This window comes from Zalophus californianus, chromosome 3 (assembly GCF_009762305.2).
Source record: "Zalophus californianus isolate mZalCal1 chromosome 3, mZalCal1.pri.v2, whole genome shotgun sequence".
Classification (NCBI taxonomy): Eukaryota; Metazoa; Chordata; class Mammalia; order Carnivora; family Otariidae; genus Zalophus; species Zalophus californianus.
This window is the reverse complement of record NC_045597.1, coordinates 14,798,961-14,817,041: the sequence shown is the minus strand read 5'-3', so window position 1 is coordinate 14,817,041 and position 18,081 is coordinate 14,798,961. Positions and strand designations below refer to the sequence as shown.

General features: G+C 39.7%; 1 protein-coding gene across 3 annotated transcripts in view; it reads right to left on the bottom strand.

Moving 5' to 3' along the window:
• UGGT2 (UDP-glucose glycoprotein glucosyltransferase 2) overlaps positions 1–18,081 on the bottom strand; it is a 170,348-nt gene that overhangs the window by 95,850 nt on the left and 56,417 nt on the right. For all 3 annotated transcript variants that reach the window (XM_027588084.1, XM_027588085.1, XM_027588086.1), the window contains 2 exons: positions 8,391–8,482; positions 3,362–3,512 (listed from right to left, as the gene is read on the bottom strand). In XM_027588084.1, coding sequence (XP_027443885.1) covers positions 3,362–3,512; positions 8,391–8,482 — 243 coding nt within the window. The remainder of the gene's footprint in view (positions 1–3,361; positions 3,513–8,390; positions 8,483–18,081) is intronic.

Here is an 18,081-nt window from a genome sequence, read left to right as displayed (position 1 = left end):
CAGAAAGTAGAACCGTGGTTACCAGGGAGCTTGAGAGAAGGGAGTGGGGAGTTACTGCTTGATGGGTACAGAGTTTCTGTTTGGAATGATGAAAAGGTTCTGGAAAAATGGATCATGGTGAAGATTTTATGACACTGTGTATGTACTTAATGCCACCATGTCATACACTTAAAAAGGTTAAAAGAGCGTATCTTATATTTTACCTCAATAAAAAATTACTTCCCGACACTCTTAGCGGGAATAGAGAAGAACGCCTCCTCAGGCGCCCACGAGCTGGGCCAGAGTCCGAGCCCTCACAGCCCAGCAGTGGTGAAGTGGACCGGGCGTGGGCAATGGGGACAGCAGCAGGGCTGCTCCTCCCTGGTGCTGACGGGCCTCTGCCAACCTGGGGGGACCAGGTAACTTTACGAATGGAGCTGCAAAGTTTCCTTATAGATGCCTTTCTTCTTCAGGGTGGTCTTGAAACTTACGGCCCTCCTTTCCTTACCAGGGCCCATGCTCCCAGTGCTCTTCTACAAATGTTTAAAAGCATAAGGGCTTAAAATAAAAGTCCCAAAGTATTAAGATTACTAACATGGTCATTCCTTTTTCTGATAAAACATTTTTAGAGAACACGTTTGTTAACTGAGCTTAAAGGTATCCAAGTCAAAGTAAAATCCAGCCAATGAGAGAAGATGGTCTAAAGAGCAGGAAAACACAGTAAGGATAGATAAACATTTATAACAACGCACTTAGTGCTCTAGAAAATACAATGGTAACTAATTCAGAACTTATGTAACTTGCCCTGAGTCTCAGGGAATGTACAGCATTTCTTTGGTGCTGTTATCTTTCTGTGATTCTTGGAGGGAGGACCAAATTTGTAGATGGGAAGGCTGGTTGGGTAGGACAAAAGTAACTGTAATAACTGAACATTTCCAAGAAAATCCCTTAAATATTTACATGAGACAATTAGCAAGATGGTCAGAGAGGTTTTTTTTCCCATTTTTTTTTTTCTGATCACATAAGTCATACATACCCATTGCTAAAAATTTGGAATTTACAGAAAAGCATGAAAAAAAACCCCCACAACTACCTATTAAACCACATCACCCATTAATAACATTTTATTTCCTCTGGATCTTCTGTCCATCTTTATACATGATAGTATCATGTAAGCCTGTATTTCTTACTTAACATGAGAGCACAGCCATTGTTCCTGGTTGCTGAAGCATGATTATAAGCATGATTCTGAGTCTGAATAAAACACCCGAGCACATGGATATACAATTTACAATATTTCTCTGTTATATACTTAACTCATTTCTATTTTGTTTTAAGAATATGCAGCAATGATCATATCTTTGGGAATAAATACTTTCCTCCATTTCCTACTATTTCTTGATGGTACTTTCCAGGGAAATTACTCAGATCAAAATCTATAAACACTGGAAGGATGCCACAGCCACAGCTGCTTCCAAGTCTGCGCCAGTTAATAGTCTGTCCAGGTGTCCTTCTACCCTTCTGCATTTCCTCAGTTAAGCTGTAGTTTTTATTATTGGTTATTAAGATTATTACATGAAGATATTATCAAGGTATCTGAATTTTTATGTTATTATGAATAAATCACCATGTTTTCCAGATGGTTTTTGGAAATACAGCTTTTGACCTGCTTACTGTCACTTCAAACCCATTTTACTAAGGTCTTATTAATTAAAATGCTGTTTTGGGGGAGTTTTAGTTATATAATCTGCCAGGTAATACTTTTATTATCTCATTTCTAATAGTTATACTTTTTTACACTGTTAAATCATGATGATATGGACATATTTATATTGATTGTGCTGTAATTAGAATGTTCTCAGAGTTTCATTGTTACAAATTATGTTTTATGTTGGTTTGAAATATTTACTTATTTTGCTCAAAGAATATTTGTTTATTGAATACCTACTAAAACCAAGGACATAATGGTGAGAAAAAAATGGATAAAATTCCTACTTTCAAGAAGTTTATATAGTCTAGTAAGAAACAAAGACATCAAAGAATCATAGGACAAATTTATAAAATTATAATAATTCACTGTGCAAAGTGTATGGAAGGACTGGTAGTTCTGTAACATAATAAACATGTATATATACAAACACACACATGTGTGTATGTGGGGGGGTAGAAAGGGTTAACTCAGCGGGCCAGCTTGCTTGCACCTTGTACATTCCCTGGAAGGGCCTGTTTCTGTGACAAAGGTTCTCTAGGTTGGCTTCTGAGAACTCACTCTTGAAATGTTCTGATACCGTTCCTCCCATGCTGAGGGTCCTGCTGCATGCTGTAGAGGTTTGTATGGAGTTTCTGTGAACATGAGGATGAATACCCGCTTTTCCTTGGAGGGTCTGGAGCTTCAGTGACTGAGATCAGTCACACAGGCATTACATTCCCACATGACAGACTCCTTTTCGAACCCTGAACTCCCGGGTCAGGCTAGCCCGGCATGGATTGTCACACATGAAATCAAGCATGTTGTCTATGACTCCATGAGGAGCAGCTTCTTGGAAACTCCCGCCTGGTTTCCTCTGGCCTTTGCCTCATGCTCTCTCTCCCTCTGCTGCTCTAATAGCTTGTAATGGAGAGTCTAACAACTGTGAGGCTTCCTGAGTCCCTTTAGCGTATCACTGAGCCTGAAGCTGATCCTGGGGCTCCTCAATACAATGCCTATAATGAAAACATCTTCTAATCTGGGTAACTGAGGTCAGCTTCTCTCAGGAAGTACTGCTTGGAGCAAAGCCTGAAGGAAGAGTGGGAGTCGACTGGATAAAGAGGGGAAGCATTGCTTCCCTGGCAAGAGAGAGAAGGGAAAGTGGTGAGAGGAGTACTTCACAGTCTAAGAAACGAAAGGAGGGAGAAGGCCACTGACAGCCTCACAGGCCACACTGAGGATGGCACAGCACCCTCGCTGCAAGCGGGGTGAGGTGAGCAGAATCCCAATTTCCGCAGGTGGTAGCACAGACCAGACGCTTGGAGGCCCCTGTAAGCTGGCCAGGCAAGGTTCTCACGGTAGTAGGCTGTGTTCTTACATGCCTCAGATTTAACTATTTGATGTTTTGTTGCTGTTGCTCATGGGGTTACTTGGTTGTTCGTGTTTGTTTGTTTTTTTTTAAAGCTGGAAAGGATCCTGAAGGGGTGAGTTCTTGAGAGGAAATGCAGAGAACAGGAAGAAGGGGAGAAAAGATATGAGAATGAGAGGGGGATGAGTCCGTATTTTCACTTTTCTTCTGAGTTCTGCAACCTCTTTCAAAATGCTTAAATTTATTTGAAAGCCTGCCAATATTTGGTTTTATATTAAGTCTTAAATCTAAAGGTTTTAAAAACAAGGAATTACACGAGCACTTACCATTACAGAAGAATGCCTAATATCTAATGCATAGGTAGGGTCCAAAACATGTGAGTTTAATTTTAAAAATTTGCTAATATCTTCTTTGTTGATCCCAAGATTACGGAGGCCATTCATCATTTTTCCTTCTAGTTTCAGCATATCCAAAAGACTTTTAAAGAAAAAAAATAAGTTTTATTTTGATTCGCCAAATTAAAAAAAAAAACCTTTAAAGTTTATAGTTTTCTTAAAGCATCAGAAACGAATTCCACTGGTATTTTTATTAACAGCAGGAAAAAATATTATTAAACTCATTAACAAACAAGACAAGGAGTTCTAATTAGTTACCTAGGGTAAACTCATGTTGACTTTCTGTGTGTGGTGACAAAATCTTATTATTTAAAAGGTAAGGCAACAAGGTATATTTATTACATTCTTTAGCAAAGAAGTGAAGATATGCTCACCCCTGAGTGAGCCAAAAATGAAGGGGAAAATATCCTAGGTCACTATTTTGGTAAATCTACTATTAAAACAAGGTAAGCTCAAATAGGACCTAAAATATAAAATTTTAGCACAGAAAAAGCCATTAAAGCATGAAAGTTCACATCTGTTTGAAATACATATAAAAATTTCTAATCATATATATAATACTCTGAGAGCTCTTAAACATGACAGAAAATACCACTGCTAAAAAATAACAACATCAATAAATAACCCTACTGGCAAAAAGTCTGGGCACTTTGAGTCTTTAAACGCCTACTGATCAAGCTCACACATGTGCAGGTAAGTGCCACGTTCTTTCCTAACACAGTGCCTCTCACAACCCCTCAGGAAGTCCCAAGTGGTGCAGGTGAGGCCCAGACAGGTGGTCTCTCACCCAGGTCCCGCAGCTGGTGCACAGAGTGGGGATATGAAAGTTGTGGGAAGACAGTGCCTCCCTGTAGCTGTAAAGATAAGGCTTTACCAATTGTGGTAAAGCGTACTTATGTTTGAAAAGGTAAAACTTTACCAGGCAAGGAAGAACTTTATTACTTTTTGAAACCAAGTGTTAAAATTCATATTTATAATATTTAACCTAACTGCTTCCTTAAAAAAATCCAATCATGGAAATCACTTTGCTTTTCAGAAATGAACAGAATCAGAATAAAGCAATATATGGATTTTAGTATACCATTCTCAGGGAGGTCTATAGAGATCCACACATTTTTATTTTTAAAGATTTTATTTTATTTAGGAGCACGTGGGTGGCTCAGTCAATTAAGCATCTGCCTTCGGCTCATCTCCCTCTCCCTCTGTCTGCAACTCCCCTTGCCTGTGGCTCTATCAAATGAATAAATAAATCCTAAAAAAAAAAAAAAAGATTTTACTTATTTGAGAGGGAGAGAGACAGAGATAGCAAGAGAGTAGGAGTGGGGAGGAAAGGGAGAATCGCATGGGCTCCATCCCAGGACCCTGGGATCATGACCCGAGCCAGAGGCAGACGCTTAACCCACTGAGCCACCCAGGCGCCCCTAGAGATCTATATTTAAAAAGTAAAGATCTAATATCTGAACTCTTACAAAAGCAGTTTGTTTTTTTTTTTTTTAAGTATTTCAAGTTGGCCTGGAGGACTTAGCTCTGAACATCTGCATCCTAAGGAGTTCTGACCACTATTTACAGAGCACACTTTTTAGCCTCCCCTCCAATCTATTAGAGGATGAGTGTGGTAAAGAGAGCGCTAGCTTAGATACCACAAATCACCCTTCTAATAATAAGATTTAGTCTGGCTGTAACGCTACTTCATGTGTGGCTTCTTGAAGTTCTTAACCTCTTTGGTCTAAATTCTCTTATTTGTGAAATAAGAATTCTGGATTGCATTGCCAATGTTTTCTCCATTTTTAAAATTTTATGATGCTTACCGATCAGACACTTTCTTGGGGCAACAGAACTGTAATAGTCCCCATAGCTTTTGTATCTACCATCTTTGTAATCTCAACCTAGTTTCCAAGGAAAACCATCAAGAGAAAGACCAGATTGAGTTACAGGGTACACTGGAAAGAGCATGAAGTTTTAAATCCTGCTACTATTTGTCAGCTATGTCCCTATCTTTGTGTGACATTTGAGTCTTCATTTCCCTGTCTAAAAAAGAGAAGGGTGGTAATCACTTTATAAGGCATTAAGATTAAATTAATTCCCTACTGGGCACACAGTTGCCCTCAATAAGCATGTTTCTTCCTTGCTCTTTTCAAATCTTGAATTTTGGCTACCAATTAAAAAAAAAGGTTCTTTAAATGTGCTAGGTCTGTTTATCAGGAAAACTCCTTATATTTCTGGAGTTTGAAACAATTAATATAATTTATCATGCTTCTCTTTTAAATAGTTACTATCTTTAGATTTGCTCAGAGCCCTTTACCAGCTTCTCCTGCACTAGAGAGGAAACCTGGTTGCACAATCTGCCCCTTGCCCACCTGTGTGACCTCAGCTTCTTCCGGCTCCTCCTCACTCCACAGCCCGGCCACAGGAGTGGATTTTCTTTTTCTCAAATGTGCCACTGTTTGCAGAACCCCCACCCCCCACTTTGCCTGATCTGTCCTTTAAGTGTTAGCTTAAATGATCACTTCCTTGAAGAAATCGGACATTTCTACTGTCCCTATGTTCCATCAAGAACTAGTTTAAATCTCTGGAGTTAGATACTCCCAGAGCACTGCAATTTATCTTTTGTAAACTTACTGCACTATCATTACATATTTACTATCAGTTATTCCACTAGACCACTTATTTCTGTCTTCTTCATCACTACACCCCCAATATCTACCAGTTTCTATAGCATAGTAGGCACTCAGATATTCACTGGATTGAATTTTAATATTGATTTTATAATACCAAATTTTAATGTTACATGCATTCCAAATACATATTTTATCAAGAGCCCCAAAGGATTCTGAGCCAGACAACTTCATTAAGATACAGAGAAAAACCACCCAAGTAGGGATATCAAGACACCTTTCTTATGTCTTTCTTTCTGGTAGGTATACTGTGGGGACACGGCTCAAGCAGAACAGGTTGGCTATCAAAATGATTAACATCCACTTTGTACCAGTTTGTCTGCTCAAATCCGTGGTTGAGGTGATTGCTTAGAGAAAAAGATGTGTCAGTGGCTCTAAGGTAGAGATGTGAGACACCATTTATGGACCTCCTCAAATTTACTCAGCCCTACCTGCCTTCCTCCCTGGCCCTGGCCTTCTGCTGCTAACCTCCCCCGGGAGATGAGAGCCAAACTTGGACCAGGCCTTGGCTCAACCAGCGCCGACCGGCTGGGCCCACCAAGGCTCGGGCCCCTCCCATTACTTCCAGCGTCCGAAGGCAAGGACCGCATCAGTCCTCTATGACCCACAATGCAGGGAGAGATGGGCAGTGTAGGAAAGAAGCGTAAAATAATTCCTCACTCCCGTTCTTTCCCCAAACGGGTAATTCTGCAATACTAGTCACAGGGGACCTCTCTCTGGATCTAGGATATAACCTCAGGAACATGACATTTTCCTTCCTTCTCCTCTTTCCTGAATCATTGTCTTCCAGGATCCACACTGATTTTATTCTCCATGTTCTGATTTCTTTCTGGGAACTATTTTGTGCTAAAAATGTCAGAAGATATAAACATCCTCACATCTTTTCTTGTCCTCCTTGAAGGGCCTTAGAGGAGATGCAGCTAGTGATCACATCAGTGAGGAACAGAATGTGTCACAAGTTGCACAGATCACTACCCACAAGCTGGAGGAGCTAAGGTGGATCTATTTCCTGAATAACCTGCAGCCTTTCTAAATAACTGGGCAAAGTGTTCCTGCTATGAAAACCTTCCCAAAATCTACCCACCACTTACTCCCTCTCTTAAACCTGTTTTCACCATTCCTGAGCACAGATGGAATTTCTGTCCTGCTGAGGCTTGCAGGCCAGCAGCTAACAACCGCTCTACTCCTGCTGTGGATAGTGCTTACCCTATGTACCTTAGCTATCATTTTCCCCAAGGATCCAACTAAATAAAGAGAAAGCCTCATTTGAGCTACTGTATTTCTCAGTCTTTCGTACATTTTCCTACTCTTCCCAAACTGGTAAGAAAAGGAAATAAACATTTAATCAATTGAAGTTCAATGGAAGTATATCCAATTGAATTAAAATTGAATATCTGAACTAAAGTATTGTGTTTACTAAGTTTATCTTATAAATACGAATTTTTAAAGTAGTTTTATGCTGCTCTACAAAAGTAAAATAAATCCAGTCTGTTTTTTCTTCTATTTGGCTCATGACTAATTTGTGGATCAATGCTCATGACAAATACAAGACTTTCTAATTTTGCCCTACAGCATTTTTTTAAAAGATTTTACTGGGGGGGAGACACATGAGCAGTGGGAGGCACAGAGGGAGAGGAAGAAGCAGGCTCCAGGCTCCCTGCTGAGCAGGAAGAGAACATGGGGCTCGATCCCAGGACCCCGAAATCCGGACCTGAGCCAAAGGCAGACACTTAACTGAATGAGCCACCCAAGTGCCCCTGCTCTACAGCATTTTTGAAGATTTTTTTTTTGACCTACAAAAATAGACAACACCCTGAACTCTACAATTTCAAATTTCCTTTCTGACAAATACAAGTACTTTAAACTCTTTGTTAATTCCATTCTTCTGGGAAAATGTCCTATGTTCCTTTCAATTCCTTTCTGGAGGGTAGAGTCCCTGGCTGCTCAGTGCAGTCCCATGGAACTTAACTGCTAAAGGACAGACCTACTAAGGAAAGACAGTTTCCAAAAATACAAGTACAGGCGCAAGGTTTAGAAACTTCAGTTTTCACATCTGAGCAAATGTCTCCAAGGTCTCTCCCAGGTCTGCATTCTAAGACACTTGAGAGTATTCTAGCAAAATAACAGAAATGTTTTGCACAAAAACATGTCTTTGCTTTACCTTTAAAGTGATTATTTGCATTTTGGCAAATACTAAATTCAGGACGATATTTTCCCTTATATAAATCATAGTTTATATTAATATAAACTAATATACAGTTTTGTATTAGTAATTTAATACTTACCTAAAAGGATCATAAGCACTCATATCAACACGAAGTCCATTTATGAACAGACAAGCATCACCTGGCTGAATTTCAAATCTCTCATGAAGACCCTTGAAATAGAGCAGGGTAATAGTTAACCAAGTCATAGAACAACAGCGCGATCTATGCCAGGAGTCGGTAAACTTTCTATAGAGTTATACAGTAAATATTTTAGGCTTTGCTGGCCATATCATCTCTGTTGCAACCACTCAGCTCTGTTCTGTAGCACAGAAGCAGCCACACACAACATGTAAACAAACGGGCATGACTGTGCTCCAACAGAACTTGTATTTATGAAGAGGTAGCAGGCCGGATTCGGCCTATACGTGGCTAGTAGCCTGCCCACCCCTAAGCTAAGTGATGGAAATCTCATGATAGGTTAGACACACAAATACCTGAATATTTTGATTCTGCAATAGATATTAAAGTTCTAATTCTAGGGCACTTACCTAATACATCTTACACCGTGTGTGTGTATGTAGGCGCATACATACTTAGAATTTGATCGTTGCCACACTCCTAGTCTTTAATATCCCAAGACTCAAAACTTTGGTGTATTTGTAAATATCTGTTGGAGATCACTCTAAATTCATAAAGGTGAAACACATAATGCAGTGTTTCAATGTTCATCTTTTTTTCATTCAGTAAATGTTCCCTGAGCACCTGCTTTGAGCTAGAAACCAATCCAGGCACTAGGGCAGTAACAAATGTAAAGAATGTAATGTTCTTGCCAGTACAGAATAGTTGTTAAGATAGTGGTGAGGCGGTCATATCAACTTTAAATCCTAGTCTTGCTATTTAGTCATGGTAAGAGTTGGACAAAGTTACTTTGCTTCCATATGTCTCCATTTCCTCATCTGGAAAATGGAGTACTTACTTCTATCTCACAGGTAATAAAGTATAAATGTGATATATATCTGTGTCTGGTCACATAGGCAGCACTCACAAGTGAAGCTTTTATTACCATTATTATTAGGGCAGGCAAATTCATTTAAAAGGAAAAACAACTTCAAAACAGTACATTTCAGTGATGCCACATGGTAACTGACCTAACAGAGGTTAGTATAAATTATTCTAGAAAGGCACATGAAGCAACTAACAAGAAGAGATTCAGAGAAGGTTTGGCAGAGGTGAATTTTTCTGTATGTTATCACTCACTACAACAGTTTACATAAAGAGGAGAGAAGGAACTAAATTTGTAACAGGACAGAAAATATTTCCACTTGATTTATACAGAATACTAGCAAGAGGTTAAACTCTAACATGAGAAGATTCATAGGTGAAACTCTGATTTATCTTTATCTCTATGCCTTTCTATCAAACACTTATTCTAAGAAATCTGCATTCTAACTTCAAAATCTACAGATGCCTAATGAACTCATCGCTTATTTTTCCAAAACTTGCACTGAACCCTCATACGCATTATGTCAAGCTCTCTCCAGCACTTCATTCATTTTAGGCATCTCAATAAGAAGAAGAAAGCACATCAAGCACACAGATCTATACTAAATTGCAATTCCCTCCAGAATGTTGATGTTGGCTGCAGTGCCTTGAACAAAGATAGTCAAAACAGGGTAACCAATTGAACTCAGTGGATCTGACTGCTTAAATATTGTCAGTCTACTGGAGACTGCTGCTGACAAATTCTTTCTCATTCCCCTCAGAGGAGTAAGCCTTAGTTCCTGGAAAATTACCCTGAGTGTATGATTTAAGGCAGATTTTTGCAAATCAAGAGGTTAAGACTTCAGTTTCCGGCAATATGATTAACAAGAGATCCTGAAATCCTACTAAAAAAAATGCTAGATTAGTTTAAATAATCTATTAAAATAATAGATTAAAATATTAATAATGTCCTCTAAATAGATGCTTTAGTTTTTAAAAGTAAAGACTCCGTTTAAGGGCAGAGAAGAAGTAGGAATATGAGTCCAAGGATAGAGGCCAACACTGAAGGCCTTGTCCCTAGGAAATCTCAAGCTTCCTCAGTGGCCTAAAGCTTGGGGCTTAGAGGGCTGATCTCAGAAGGACAGGAGGCGAAGCTTTGGGCCCACTCATGGCAGGGAGGAGCGTAAGAGATATCCTATGCACACAAATGAGTCTTAAACTCACAGTGAAAGGTGGCCTAGAAAACAAATTGCCCCGCAGAAACAGCATAGAAGCTTGCTGGTCTCACCTTGGTTCTTGGTGAGGGAAGAACAGGTTTTCTTTCTTTGTTTCTTTCAAGATTTTATTTATTTATGTGAGAGAGAGAGAGAGCACGCACAAGCAGGAGAGGCAGAGGGAGAGGGAGAAGCAGACTCCCCCCTGAGCTGGGAGTCCGATGCGGGACTTGATCCCAGGACCGAGATCATGACCTGAGCCAAAGGCAGACGCTTAACCATCTGAGCCACCCAGGCGCCCCAAGAACAGGTTTTCAATAAGAATTCATGACCTCTTTCATCTTCAAAAGAGCTTGAGGCTGATTTCACATTATTTTTAAGGTCCAAAAAATATACACAGACCTTTTATTTGAAGTGGAGTTAAGTTGGGAGGGCTCTTTGGCTTTGAGCAGAAACAAACATAAATTCCCAATGAGACACAGAACTTCATTCAAAAAAAGAGGGACTACATTGCAACATATCCCCCTTTAACAACCGAAGTAGCTGGGCCATTACCTGAAGCTAAAAAATTCCAACTGAGTGGGGATCTCAAGAAGACTGGTTTGAGCTTTCTAATGGTAAATTTTTTTATATATTTGTCTGGAGGCCCTTAAGCTGAAACTGCACCCATCCTGAATTTAAAAATTGAAGTCAGATATATCTTAATGTAGGAGATGTCCTTTTGTTGTTTGTTTGTTTTTTCTCCAGGCTGAGTGATGAGAGAAGATAAAATTAAAAAAAAAAAAAAACATGTTCTACAGAAGAACTTTTGGAAAGGATATTCTAATATAGGGATTTTCTTTAGAATTCTAAAATATTCATACCTTTTAAGTAATTAGTTCACATAATTAGAAAAAGTGTGAGCTTTTATTTGGATTAGGTATAATCCTTTACTTGGATTTTGTATTTAAATACCTGCATTTGGTTTATTACATAATTATGAAATTGAAAGAATGTTTCACAACTACTGAAGTAAAAAAAAAAAAAAGTTACCAGATTACCCTCTCACATCTCCATTTTATTCCCCTAAACAAAAAAGTGTTATGGAATTACAGTAAACAAAAACACATACACATTGGACTGACATTTAAAATCACCAAAAGTAGGGGCACCTGGGTGGCTCAGTCATTAAGCATCTGCCTTCAGCTCAGGTCATGATCCCAGAGTCCTGGGATTGAGTCCCACATCGGGCTCCCTGCTCCTCGGGAAGCCGGCTTCTCCCTCTCCCTCTCCCACTCCCCCTGCTTGTGTTCCCTCGCTGTGTCTCTGTCAAATAAATAGAAAAAATTTTTTAAAAAAAATAAAATCACCAAAAGTAGATTCTGACCAATATCTGATTAAAATAACAATTCTGAACTTCAAAGGGAAATTTGCTGTATTTTGGAGTGAAAGCAGTTCCCTCCTGAATAAAACCAAACCCAAATTCACTTATATAACTTCAGCATGGTCATATCTTCTGAATAATCTCTGCATGAGTTCAAAGTCAAACCATAAAAAAACCTATACACAAAGAATTCTCATGCTCATTCAAGCACCTTTCACCCTGTCTCACAGCCCCTCTTGGTGGCCCAAAGAGGTGATTGGGGTGTTCTCCCCAGTTTCTTATTCATCCTTCTGGTATTCCTTTATGCAAACACTAACACATACAAATAAATATCTTGTTTTCCCTGTTTTCTTTCACAAAAAAAGAGAGACTTGCTAACTAAGGGCACTATCAAACTTTTGAATTCGTAAAATCTGGTGTCTCAGTTTAACTCTGATCTGTATTTCTTATTATGAGTGAAGACAGATCATCTTATTACATATTAAAGACCACTATTATTTCTTTTTCGTATGTAAAACTTTTATTTATGTGTTGTATGGGAATTGTACTCTTTGTTGTGGATGGATGAGATGCCACAGCAGTGACCTACGTCCAGGGTGTTGGTGGGCCCAGTCCATGCTCAGGAACACTGAAGGGACACCCCAGGATTCCTGGTCTTCCAGTCACCACCACCCTCTCCTCCAAGGTTGGAACTCCAGGTTTTTTTTTTTTTAGGTACCACTCACACTCATATCCTACGTGGTTGTGGGTAACATGGACTTCTAGTCCGATCGCATTTAGCCAAGATTAATAACATGAAATCCATGACCGTCTTTGTCTTTCTCCCGGCATGCTCCGAGAGAGACGGCTAACCAAGATGACCATATACACTATGATTATTTATTTTACTGATTAAATTCAGATTTCTTGCTCTGAACGCAAAGCTATGTCAAAATTATTTCACTGACTCCAAATGGAGGAGAGATGGAGAAGGTGAGGCAGCAGTGGCCCCGGGGACCCTGACCGGACTGGAGCAGCTGGGGGCCACCACAGATGAAGAGTGACAGGGCATGATGGCGCTAATGGGCTGTTGCTGGCACGCACGTGGGGCAGGTCCCTACTGCTCTTTTAATGTTTCAGAGTATTCCTGGCTAGAATTCCTTGCCTATCTTTTTCACATGAATTTTTAGATTCGTCAAGTATCAGAAAAAAAGAAACTCTTGGTATTTTTGTTAGGTTCTGATTACATCTATAAATTAATTTAGAAGTGACTTTGTTTATTCTTCCAACATAAGAACGCCCATGGGGCGCCTGGGTGGCTCAGTCGTTGAGCGTCTGCCTCGGGCCCAGGACATGGTCCCGGGTCCTGGGATTGAGCCCCGCATCGGGCTCCCCGCTCCGCGGGAGGCTTGCTTCTCCCTCTCGCACTTCCCCTGCTTGTGTTCCCTATCTCACTGTCTCTCTCTGTCAAATAAATAAAATCTTAAAAAAAAAAAAAAGGGCGCCTGGGTGGCTCAGTCGTTAAGCGTCTGCCTTCAGCTCAGGTCATGATCCCAGGGTCCTAGGATCGAGCCCCGCATCGGGCTCCCTGCTCTGCGGGAAGCCTGCTTCTCCCTCTCCCACTCCCCCTGCTTGTGTTCCTGCTCTTGCTATGTCTCTCTCTGTCAAATAAATAAGATCTTAAAAAAAAAAAAAGAACACCCACAAGGAGTGTTTCAAATTCTTCCTTATATAGGCTTTATACACTTGTTAAGTTTATTACTAGATGCTGTTTCTTTTGCTATTATGAGTCTTTTTCTTTTCTTAAATCTTCCAACTAGCTGTCTACAATACATGGAGCCTATTGGATTTTATATATATATATATACATATATATATACGTGTAACCTATTACCTTTTGTTGTGGACTAAGGCATGTCCCTCTCCAAATTCAAATACTGCAACTCTAACCCCCATTGCGACTATATTTAGAGACGGGGACTTTAGGGATGTAAATAGGGTGAAATGAGGCCATGAGGGTGGTATACTTCATATGCATAGAGGAAAGGCCATGGGAAGACACAGTGAGAAGGTGGCTGTCTATGAGCCAGGAAGAGCCCTCACCAGAAACAGAATCTGCCAAAACCACCATCTGGTTAGGCTCCCAACCTATGAGAAAATAACTTTTTTTTGCAGCGACCCAGGTCACAGCAGCCTGAGCAGACTAGTACCCCTTTCTATCTCTGGCTTTTGGCTTTTTTAGCGATTTTGTTTTTTAAAGATTTATTTGAGAGAGAGTGAATGAGAGAGAGAGAGAGTACATGAGAGGGGGGAGGGTCAGAGGGAGAAGCAGGCTCCTTTGCTGAGCAGGGAGCCTGATGTGGGACTCGATCCCGGGATTCCGGGATCATGACCCGAGCCGAAGGCAGTCGCCCAACCAACTGAGCCACCCAGGCGCCCTTTAGCGATTCTTTTACACCTCATTTTCCCCCAATGTTTACACTTCAACATATTTCTCTTGAAAAATAACATTGGCTAAGAGCTAATACAATAATAAGTTACAATGACAATAATGAGCCTCATTGTCTTGTTCCTGATTTTGGTGAAAATGCCCCTAGTACTTTTCCACTAGTAAGATACTGGTTTTTAAGCCAAGATATACACAAATACACATGCACACACTTTTAATCATGTTTTAAAAAAGTATCACTGATTCCCATATGAAGTTTTTTTAATTAATTTTTTTACAATCAGGAATAGGTCTTGAATTGTGTAAAATGCTTTTCCACCTCTATAGAGATAATCATGCTACTTTACAACTAATATCTTTTTTTTTTTCCAAGCTCTGTTATTTATTCATCTTCCACTCAGTCTAAAAAGCCATAAACTTTGCACTGATGGATGTAAATCGTCTCAATTAGTTCCAATTGTGTGCTAGCAAATGTGAACTCTCTGCAGTTTAATAATCAGAAAACCTTGGAACTCGGATGGGAGTGAAGTCAGGGTAAGAAAAGGGGGTGCTGCTTGAGACAAACTGAGGGTTCTAGAGGGGAGGGTATGGGGGGATGGGTAAGCCTGGTGATGGGTATTAAAGAGGGCACATACTGAATGGAGCACTGGATGTTATACCCAAACAATGAGTCATGGAACACTACATCAAAAACTAATGATGTAATGCATCATGATTAATATAATAAAATAAAATAAAAAAGAAGAAGGGCTGTAAGTTTACCCTGAAGAATGGAAGATTCAAGGACTCACAAGAGCTGTCTTCAAATTTATGAAGGCTGACACAGGCATGGGGCTAGCCATGTTTTCACAGACCCCACAGGTTGGTGCCCTGACCCGTGGGAGAAAGATTTTGTCCCAATGAAATGAATTTTCTAATGCTAAGAGCTTCTCAAATGGGACCAGTCTCTCAGGAGGAAATAAATTTCCCTTTATTTCAGATGTTCAGAATAAGCTGGTTCATGCATGACATGGAGGTACAAGGTGGAGGGTTGAGTATCATGTGTCTGTTTGAGAATGTATGTGGGTGTGTGGCCATGTATGGGTTATTCAGAAAATGGGGGTTTAAAGGATGACCTTCTAGGATTCCTGTGACCCTAGGTGGCTGTAATAATTGTCACAGGCAAATTATTTCTCCAAGTCCTCCTTTTTAACGTATCTAGTACATCCAGGGGCGCCTGGGTGGCTCAGTTGGTTAAGCGACTGCCTTCGGCTCAGGTCATGATCCTGGAGTCCCGGGATCGAGTCCCACATCGGGCTCCCTGCTCAGCAGGGAGTCTGCTTCTCCCTCTGACCCTCTTCCCTCTCGTGCTCTCTCTCAATCTCTAATAAATAAATAAAATCTTTAAAAAAAAACGTATCTAGTACATCCAATCCAGTGCATCTATGGATTCATTTTATTTTTTAATAACCAGTGAGTGCATATGGATAGAAAGAGGCTAGCCTGGGGTTTAGATGTCGGTTTATCCTGATCACTGCCATTACTAGTGGTGTGACCTCTGGCAACTACAACTAATATCTTAATGTTGTTATAATATGAATAGATGTCTTAATATTGAACCATCCTTGCATTCCTCAAACTTCATTTAATTATGATAAATTTTGCCGCTGTCTTTTAATGCATTAATTTTTAGTGTGTATTAATTTCTTCTTTCTTTTGATTATTGCTCTTTTTTTTTTTTTTAAAGATTTTGTCAGAGAGAGAGAGAGAGAGAGAGAGAGAGAGCGCATAAGCAGGGGGAGCAGCAAAGAGAGAAGCAGGCCCCCTGCTGAGCAAGGAGCCTGACATGGGGCGTAGTCCCAGGACCCTGGGATCATGGCCTGAGCTGAAGGCAGACACTTAACTGACCAAGCCAGGCATCCCATTTTCCTAACCTTTTAGGTCTGGTATTAATTCCTTTATTTTTATTCTTTCATTTTTACTGATGTAAGATTTTAAGGCTTTTCTCTGAACTTTGTTTTGTGCCCCAAAGATTCTAATAGCTTGTGTTTTTAAACATCATTAAGAAATACTGCAGTTTTGGGGCACCTGGGTGGCTCAGTTGGTTAAGTGTCTGACTCGATCTGAGGCCTTGATCTCAAGGTCGGTAGTTCAGGCCCTGTGCTGGGTATGGAGCCTACTTATAAAAAAATACTGCAATTTTGAAGTGTGTTTTGTTTTTCCTTCTACTTAAGAGTAAATAGAGTTTTAATTTCTTGGTAAATAAGCCCTTTCTCCTGATTTTGTTATCAACTTCTAGTTTGACTGCATTGGAATGAGAGAATTCTTTTCTATCGTATCTACTTTCTAGATTTTTTTTTTTTTTTTTGCCATTTACTCCATAAAAACTTGAGAAGAGGTATATTTTCTCTATTATCAGGATACAAAATCTATTATATATCTAGAAGATTTATCACATTGATAATGTTGCTTGGTTGTCAATTACTTATTTTTTGACTACATCAGTCTTAGGTAAATTCTGCTTTTCCTTCCATCCCTAGTAGTTTCTGTTTTATGAATGTTGCTACAGTGCTTTGATGTATAGCCACTAATACCTGCTATATTTTATTAGTATTATACAGGGCCCTTTTTTGCTCATTAATATTTTTAGGCCTGAATTTGGCTTTATAAGGTATTAAGATCACTACCCCTGCAACACAGCATTTGCTTGGTTCACCTTTGCCCCAACTTTAATTTTTAACATTTCTGAATTAGTTTAAGAGTTTTTATTTCACATACATTTATCTGCCCAATGATTCAAACTGAAAACTTTTCTAATGTTAAGCTTATCTACATTTATTGATATGACAGAGGTTAGCCTCAATGGTCATTCTTTCCTGCTGCATTTACTCTTCCTAGATGTAATTTTTTTTTAAGAGATTTTATTTATTTATTTTGAGGGAGAGAGGGAAAGAGAGAATGCAAGCGAGGGAAGGGGCAGAGGCAGAGAATCTCAAGCAGACTCTGTACTGAGTGTGGTGAGTGAGGCGGTGCTCAATCTCACAAGTCTGAGATCATGACTCAACTCAAGAGTCAGACACTTAACCGACTAAGCCACCCAGGTGCCCTGTCTTTCTAGATGTTTTTTTTTTTTAATGTCATTCACAAATGGTTTGGTCTGTGTGTATTTCTTTTTTTTTAGGTTCTTTTCCTCCTTGGGTAGATTAGACTTTTGCTCCACTAGTTACTATTACACATGTATCATCATGTAATACGCTCAGTCATCTCTTCTTTAAATGGTATCTAATGATCCTATTACAAAAAATAATAGTCAGTTGCTGACCTCTTCCCGCCGCCTCCCCTACTGCACGGCCCAACCTCACTCAATAGTTTTCTACTCTTTAGTGGTTAACTATGTACTTTTAATATGTTTAGGCTTTGAAGCATTGCTTGACTTTTCAGCTTTAATCCAATTCGCTGATTCCCAAGTATCGAAGGTAGGGCAATCAGCAAGTTTGTTCTATTTTCTACCTCCCTCACTACCTGTATTCGTGGCAATATTGTATCATGTCAGAGCAGGTGCTATTTACATACTACACGATAACTCCTTCCCTGAGGTTTGGCAGTTATTCTGCCGAAGAATCTTCAGTTAGCCCTTGGTTGGAAGAAATTCCTCAGAAGGCACTCTTTCCTTAAGCTCTTGTTGTTCAACGTTTTTGTAGCCTAGATATGCATATCTACCTGAAAGTCAGGTTGAAGGACAGTTTTTCTTTCCAGGAGTACCCCTTAGGTAGAACTTCACTATCTCCTGGGGTTGAATACTGT